Raw genomic sequence first — 8510 nt, forward strand, 5'->3', positions numbered from 1 at the left:
ATTCCCCTCATGCCCAAAGCAGGAGCTGGGACAAATTTAGTCCCCCATCCCAGGACCCTAGTTGGGTAGGCACGGCCAGCGTGGGGTGGGAGGCTGCTTTCAGTCACCAAGCGAAGAAAGCCTTTCCACTCATCCTTCCAGCCATTCTGAGCCCAGCAGGGACCCAGTGAGCAGGTGAGATGGCTGGACTCACCCAGCTGACCAGGGGCCTCCTCTGTGGCCTTGTTTTTTCCACCCTGGCTGGAACCATCAAAGCCAGCACTTCAGAGGCCACTAATGAGGCTGAATATGTTAAGGACTTTGCAATCCTTGGATCAAAGAGGCTGGGTAGACAGTGGGCAGCGTCCAGGCCTGTGACTGGCTGATGCCCTGAGGCATCAGCCTCCCTGAGAGCTTATGGCTGGCAGCTGGCACTCACTCCCAGCCAGCCAGGCATGGCCCCAGCTGCGTTTGGAAAGGAGAGTCCCTGCCCCTCTGGGGGACCTGCTTAGAGCAAGCCAGAGCGTGTCCATCAGCAGGAGGGGGTGAGAGAGGAAGCTGGAGCATTGAGGGAGCTTTTCCCAGCAGGGAGGCCAAGCCTCAGCTCTGGCTCTGAGGGCCCTAGAAGCCCCCCAGTCCCAGCTGCCACCACTGGGGGCGGGGATCTCCAGTCCAGACTCACCCTGCTTGTTCTCCATCTGCTTCCTGGGAAGGGTTAGGGAAGGGTGAGCAGGGCTGGGGTCAAGCAGCCCTGAGCACTGGAGTGTGAGGCCAGGTCCAGGGTCATTAGGACTCCAGGTAGGAAACATTGAAATATTTGCTTTTTTTTTTTTTAAATATTAATTAATTTATTTATTTAGGCTGTGTTGGGTCTTCGTTTCTGTGCGAGGGCTTTCTCTAGTTGCGGCAAGTGGGGGCCACTCTTCATCACGGTGCGTGGGCCTCTCACCATCGCGGCCCCTCTTGTTGCGGAGCACAGGCTTCAGACGCGCAGGCTCAGTAATTGTGGCTCACGGGCCTAGCCGCTCTGCGGCATGTGGGATCCTCCCAGACCAGGGCTCGAACCCGTGTCCCCTGCATTGGCAGGCAGATTCTCAACCACTGCGCCACCAGGGAAGCCCGAAATATTTGCTCTTTAGCAAGAGACTTGCTGAGGTGATGTCCAGGGGCAAGTCACACCTGTGTGGACAGGGGCTCCTAGGACAGTTGCCAAGCTGGGCTGGTGTTGGGGGAAGGAGGAGCATTCCCCAGCTACAGCCCAGGACTCAGACCCTGCCCTCCAAATGTCCCCTCCCATAATACAAGCCAGACTCAGGCTGGGGGAAGCAGCCACAGATCCCACAGACTGTGGAAGGTCCTTCTCCCAGGAGAAAGCATGGTACTAGGTTCAGTGTAGACAATCTTTATTGGCAGGTGTTAAGAGTGCTAAATAGTAGCAAATACAAAGGGAATGGAAGGGAAGTGGGGCGTGGCTCTCCTCCCCCATGTAAGGACCCTGTAACCAGGCCAGTGGGGTGGGAGCACTTGACTGTGGCTACTTTGGACCCAGCACCTTCTGGAGAACAAGATCCCAGGCAGGAGGGCTCCTCAGGACATGGGGGAAGGGGGCTGTACCCCAGCAGGGGCATGGGCTGTGTCCCACCCCAGGCTGCTTCATTCCTGTCCACCGCACACCTCAATCGACAGCTCGGGGTAGGGGTGTTAGGGGACTGAGCTAAACCTATCCCTTTCCAAACCTAGGTATCTGCCTCATGCCTCAGTTTCCCTCCTCCCAGTTAGTGGCCCAGCCCGACCCAAAGTGAGTAGTTCCCATAACGTACCATATTTTAGCCACTGTGTGGGCGTGTGGGCTGCAGGCCCTCGGAGGCTGCTCTTTTCACTGTGGGCTGGCCCGACCCAAAAAAGACCCTTTCTAGGCCACAGAAATCAACCTGAGATGATAGGCATTGAAGCTACCATCCCAAACATTCTTTGTCTCCTGAAGGCAGTTGACCCCCCAAGACGAATTTCCCCTGCACCCCACAATCATGCTGGTCCAAAAGTGTAGTGCAAATAACCAAAAGGTCCATTTACCAAGAACCTAAGCTTGGCCTTCAGCCCACAGGGGCTTCACTCGGGGGAGGAGTCTGGTCTGTTCAGTTTAAGGCCCAACCCTGCAGCAGTGCTGGGCTACCTGGCACGGGCTGCCTGTCTCTGGTCATGTTCTCCATGCACTTCTGGAGGTCCCTCTCCATCTGGAGAGGCCTAGTCCTTTCTGGCCAGGGTCTGAGTCAGTTACAAGGCAGCCAGGTGGGATAGGAGGCGTGGGCCCGGGACAGCAGAGGCTGCACGGGGGTCACGTAGTAATTGACAGTGGCGGGCACGACCCCGTCAGGGACTGGGGAGCGCCAGGCCAGGGCGGCCGCGGCCGCCGGGCCCTGCTCGGCCAGCGCCTGGAGCGCCAGCGTGGCGATGAGGCCCAGCGTCTGGCGGCGCTCGTGGCTCATGAGGCACACTGTGCTCTCGTTGACCACCCGGTGCAGCGTCACCAGGCAGGCGTAGCGGCGCGCCGAGTCGGCCCCGCTGAAGTGGGCCTCGAGGTAGCGCTCCAGCATGCGCTGCTGCTCCGCCAGGTCCGGGAAGTCGATGAAGAAGCGGGAGCACATGTAGCGCTGCAGGGCGCTCATGTCGGTGCTGGGCTGCGGCCGTAAGCCCCGCACCAGCAGGTGGCAGTACTTGAGGAGGCCGCCCCCTCGGATCTCTTCGGGACTGCGTGTGGCGATGACGCGGTGCCGCAGGTGGTCCAGGGCCTCGGCGAAGTCCCCGTACAGGCTCTCGCCTGTCACCGTGGGGTGGAAGGCCTCGGACATGGGCGTGGAGGAGCACTGGCTGAAGAGCAGCAGGGAGTCCAGGAGGATCTGGAAGGAGTCTACGCTAAACTCGAATTGGCGCCTGACTGAATCCACGAACTTGAGCTCCACGTTCTTACCGCTCTTGTTGGACAACGAGATGAGGCTCCATCGGTCCGTGTCTGTGCACACTTTCACCAGCTTCTGTACATAAGCCTCCTTGAGTGTCAGGGGTGTGATCTTGGCCCGGCTCACACCGGCCGGCAAGAAGTCCAGCAGGCAGGCCAGCACCACCTCTTTGGTCAGCTGGAAAGACGCCTCGCTGCGCAGGTCCACGCGGAACACCAGGTCCAGGTCCTTGTAGCCCAGGCCACTCTCGGGGTGCAGCACGTGGCTGGCGGCCGAGCCGTGCAGCCGCACACCGTGCACGCGCAGTCCCTGCTCCTCCAGGCTGCTGCGGACGACCTGCAGAGGGGATGGCAGGAGGGAGAGGTATCAGCGACTAGGGCTCCTGGGGTCCGCTGTGGGCTTCCACGTAATAATCACAGTGACATCAACCACTGTTGACCACTTATCAGCTGTTGTGCCTTTGGAAAATCATTTAATTCTCTAAGCCGAAGCCTCTATTTCCTAATCTAGAGGGTGGCCCGTTTGGAGGAATGACTCAGCAATAATGATAGCACATATGTGCATAGAATTTACTGAATGCCAGGTCCTGATCTAAGCACTTTATACATTAGGATATAAACTCACGTAAATCTTACAGTGACTCTGTGAGGTGGGTATTATTACTCCCACTCTACAGATGGGGAAATGGAAGCACAGAGAGGCCAAGTAACTTGCCCAAAGTCACACAGCTGGTGAATGCAGAGCTGGGAATTAAACTCAGAGTTCATGTCTTAACCAGTATGCAATTCCACCTCTCTAAAACTGCAAGTAAAACACTTCATTTTGTGCCAGACATGATGCAAACTGCTCAAATGTGTTGGGAATGTAATTGGCTGTTCACATGCATTACTACATTAATGCTCACAATAATCCTGTTTGAGTATTATTACTCCAATTTACAGATGGGGGACCTGAGGCACAGAGAGGTCATGTCCAAAGTCAGAGAGTAGTCGGGCTGAGACTAGAACCCAGGACAGTTGGATTCTCAAGTCCATGCGTGCTCTCTTGACTATGACACATTCATTTACCTTTACAAGGACACAGTGAGGCAAATATTAGACTAATTTTACAGATGAGGAAACTGAGGTTTATAGTGGTAAAACACTTAAGGCTCAGAGAGGAAGCCATTCAGAAATGGCAGGGCTGGAAGTTGAAACCCAAACTCTACCTGCTCTTGGTTGAGGGGATGGGTCAAAATCCCTGGACCCGAACATTCAGTTTTCTCAGCAGCCCAGAGTACTTCACACACCGAAAGTGACCAGGCAGCATGCCTACCCTGAGGGATTCTGCAACCCCGCCTTGCTGCCAAGTCAGCTCCAGACCCAGCTGCTCTTCTGGCCTCCCAGGGAATTACTACAAAGAATGCACGTAAGTGCTGAGGAGGCAAGCTGCAGTGGGGCAATCTGAGGCGGGCGGCTCCCTCCAGAAAGCTTCCAGGAGGAGGACCCTGACTAGGGGAAGGTATTATCATGACTATGGGGGGATGGGGAAACATCTGGCCATCAGGGACCTGCGGGGCCAGGCAGCTGGGGCAGGGGAAGAGGAATATTGGCTCGGCACCTATTGGGTGCCAGGCATTGGACCTTCTTACCAGAATCTATGGGGAATAGATCTTTAAAATCTCCAAGTTATAGATGGGGAAACTGAGGAGTGAAGTTACCTGCCCAAGATCACCCAGAGGTGATCCAGGTATGGCTGACTCCAAAGTCTATCTTCTTTCTACCACATTACCAACCCAGGGTTTGGAAGGAGCAGAGGCCAGAAAGTAGGGTTCTAATCCTCTCTCCCTTTCAAAATTTCAAAGTGAGGGCAACCCTCCAATCACTGAAGCCCAGGGCCAGAGTAGCTAGGGAGCAGGAGGGTGGGGGTTGGGGAAGCCTGGCTAGGCAGACGGGGGAGGCTGGAAGTAAGGGCCCAGTTGTTGCAGTCCAGCCTGTGGGACTTCTAACCCACACTCTGGCAGCTGGCAGCTGTGCCCATGTAGGCCAAGGGGAGAATTGGGCCAAAGACTTTGTCCTAAGGACCCTGGCAGACCTGCAGAGTAGACCAGCCCCCTCTCCAAGTCCCATTAGAGCTGACTGGGCCTTACTCAGCGCCAGCTCCTGCTCCCAGGCTGATGCCCACCCTAGGGCATGGCATCTGGCCTGGTGAGTAGGTAGGAGTACCCTTGTTAAATCGCCTGTGTCAGGCCGTGGGGCCGGCCGTGTCAGCCAGCCAGCCAGCCAGTGGCTGTTGTCTCTTTCCCAGGTGTGACTACAGCCAGCTTGGCAGGCAGTCCCCAGATACCGCCACACCCAACGACTGCAGGGCAGCTTGGAGCCTCCTGAATCAGACTTTCCAGCCATGGAGGGGGCAGTGGCTGCACCTTCCTTTCTTCTGTGCCAAGGCCCTCCCCCAAACCACTCTGCTCCCAGGCTGCTGCTGAGACCTGCAGGGAGACCATAGGTGCTGTCAGCCAGCAGGCTTAAAAAACTTGAATCCAGAGCCACTTGATGCAGGCCCTCTAGCTGCAGCTGGAGAGATCCGAGTCTAATTCAATCCTCTGGATCCAGAGAGGGCAAAGGACTTGTTTAGGGTCACACAGCCAATAAGTGGCTGAACTTAATTAAAACCAGTCCTCCTAGAGCTATGAGCAGGGGGCCTCCTACAGGAGAGTGGGTCCCTCTAGCCCAGGGACAAGCAAGAATAGCATCTCTAACTGCCCAGATCACTGCTGTAGGAAAACCTTGTGGGGGTAGAGAGGGAGAAAGGTTCCAATTCTTGAACCATCAGACAACTCAGCACTAGTAAGAAGCCCAAAATCAACAACCAGCACCCCCCACCACACACACGCAAAACCAGTACCTTCACCCCCTGCCACACACACACACACACACACACACACACACACACACACACACATCCCAATAGTTTGTGAAGCTGCCGGCTGCAGATTCCTGCCAGGAGATGGACTTTCTTCACACCAGGTGAAGGCACCTGTTTCCTTTGGATTCTGGAAGCAGAAGGGGCGTTGGAGAGCAGTTCAACCCATCCCCATTGAACAAATAGGGACACTGGGCCCAGCAAAGGGAATTGACAACTGTCCAGGCCCTGAAGCCAGATGTCCAACCTTCCAGTCCAACTCTGAAGTCGCCACTTCCCCCTCCCCACCACAGCCGGCAGCTCCCTGTTTTGTGATATTTCTGACCCTAGTCTAGGATAATAGTACATTGTACTATTATCACATTGTAGAGTCAGCTCCTATTGACCTGCAGTCTCCCCCACCTGGCTGGAAGGCAGGGAGGCTGGGTCCCAGTCACATCTATGCCCCTAGTGTCCTGAACAGGGCCTGGCACAGAGGAGACACCAGTAAAGGCAGTTTGGACCATACTGATAGGGGCAGGGACTTCCCCTCCAGGGCACTGCATGGTGCAGAGGTGAATTGCCACACTGGGCTCATGCCTGGGACAATAGTCCTAGAGATACAGCATTTGGGGCCCAAGGTTGACCTGACTGTCAAGGGGAGAAAAGCCTCAACTGGTTTCCTAATCACCCCATGACAGTGGGGCAGCCAAGAAATGCCTCAGTGAGCACCATTGATGAGTCAGCCCTGGGGAATCTGTCCCCACCCCCTCCCATTCCTTGGGAGGGACGGCGAGGTAATCCCCCAGCAAGCACCACTCCCCCTCTGTGGAAGCTAAGGCAGAAGGAGCAGGGGGGTGGCCTGCTTCACCTGGCTTGTATGGTTCACCTCCCCAGAAAGAAAGTCCATCTGCTGGCAGGAATATGCAGGAACTGTGGCTAGATTTTCTGGTTTCTTCTATCTGCTAACACCTAGAAGTTGAGTCTTGGGAACTGGGGAAGAGGTGGGAAAACCTTGAACCTGCAGTAACTGGCTCCTGGGAAGACCCAAGATTCTCTGGGTTTGATTTTCCCCTCTAGGTAATCTTAGGCAGCTCGCTGCCCCTCTTGGGGTCTCAGCTTCCCCAGCTATAAAATGCATACAATAATTACCATCTTCTGGTATGTCAGGGCATGACAGTGCCTGGGCTAACAGGTGAAAGAGCAATTTTAGGGTTGTTGAGAGTCAGGTAAAGGGAAGAGGGAGTCTGTGGAAGAGGAGAGGAGTTGCCAGAATTCTCTTCTGCTCCTCAGGAGAGAGGTGGGGCTTGGGGCCAGAGACTCGGCCCTCATTTCCAATCTTGGGGAGGGAGAGAAACACCTAAACTGGACACCTGATGTTGCCCTCCAGCATGCAGGCATCAGGTCTGGCCTGGTGCTTAACCTCCTCCTGCCACAACCCTACTTGAGAGGGAGGGAGTCCTTGCTGGAATTTCTCAGCTGTCCCACCTAGCGAGGGGGCTCTTGAGCCATGCGCTGTGGGAACACAGGACAGAGTCCGCTCCTAGAACCTTGAGAGAGGGAAGAGGTAGAGGGTGAGACCTGGGGATGACGATTTAGAGATGAAAAGAACTATTTTGGACTCAAGCATGTACATCTACCCACCCAGGGCTGCCTGGCATCTGTTGTCCCTGCAGGCGGGGTTGTTCTTCCTCCACGGCCAGGTCCCTCCCCACTTCCCGCCCCTCTCCCAGCCAGGGCCTAGGTGAATGGTCCGAGCGGAATTGGGGCTCCTTAAGGGGCGGGGGACGGGAAAGTCAAGTGGGGAGAGAGTATGAGGTGCAAGGGGAGGAGGGTATGGACTACCATCAATGTCGTGCGATTTTGTTACAGCCCCTGTCCTTCTCTGAGCCTTGTTTCCTTAGCTTTCCAGCAAATCGAACAGACTCCGGGAGCCTCCCAGCCACGAGAGCCTCAGCCCCACATCCCCGCCCAGCGTCTCTCACCTGCACGATCTGCCGGGGCTGCACGCTCAGCGTGGGGAAGTTGCCGCGCCCATGAATGGGAATCGGTTCGCTCAGGAGCGCATCCAGTCGCTTCACCTGCGGCCAACTCAGCCTACTCAGGTGCCGTCCGAGGGAGGCCGATGCGGCCTCCGGGTCGGGGCCGCCGCCTGCCGGGGCAGCCGTAGCCACCGCCGAGGCCGCAGCGGTCTCCACCTGTGCAGCCGCTCGGTCCGGGCTCTCCGCTCCGCTTTCCGAAGGCATCATTAGCCCGGCCCCGGGGCCCCGACGGCAGAAACCGGGGGGCGGTAAAGGGGAAGAGGGCAGGGAGAGCGGCTGGGCCGGGGCCAACGCGGAGGGCGCAGGGCCGGACGGCAGCGACGGCGAGGCAAACCCAGGGCACACCTCCGACGGCAACGACCAACCGACCCGAAAGCTTATGGCCTGGGGCCCAGCCGACTCTTATAGGCCGCGGGCGACACGCCCATTGGTCCCGGCTACTGTCACACAGCGGGAACCGCCCCGCCTCCCGACGCTCCTACCATTGGTCAGCAGAGCTTTGCACGTGAGTCACTGGTCGCCAGGAAGATTCCGATTGGCTGGAAGGCACGCCCCTGCCCCGCCCTCCTTCTCCGGCAGAATTCCCTCCTTTGGTCCTTAAAGAACTTCTGCTCTCGGTGATTGGCCCGGGCGGAAGGCAGGACCTGGATTT

At 56.9% G+C, this 8510-nt stretch overlaps 1 protein-coding gene across 1 annotated transcript; it reads right to left on the minus strand.

Moving 5' to 3' along the window:
• Positions 1–1365: 1365 nt before the first annotated feature.
• On the minus strand, positions 1366–8230 carry TENT5B (terminal nucleotidyltransferase 5B). The gene is made up of 2 exons (XM_036871662.1): positions 7802–8230; positions 1366–3272 (listed from the first exon to the last, which is right to left on the minus strand). The coding sequence occupies exons 1-2, from the start codon at positions 8063–8065 to the stop codon at positions 2250–2252; spliced, it is 1287 nt and encodes a 428-aa protein (XP_036727557.1). The 5' UTR covers positions 8066–8230; the 3' UTR covers positions 1366–2249.
• Between the last annotated feature and the right edge of the window lie 280 nt (positions 8231–8510).

This window comes from Balaenoptera musculus, chromosome 1 (genome assembly GCF_009873245.2).
Source record: "Balaenoptera musculus isolate JJ_BM4_2016_0621 chromosome 1, mBalMus1.pri.v3, whole genome shotgun sequence".
Taxonomy (NCBI): Eukaryota; Metazoa; Chordata; class Mammalia; order Artiodactyla; family Balaenopteridae; genus Balaenoptera; species Balaenoptera musculus.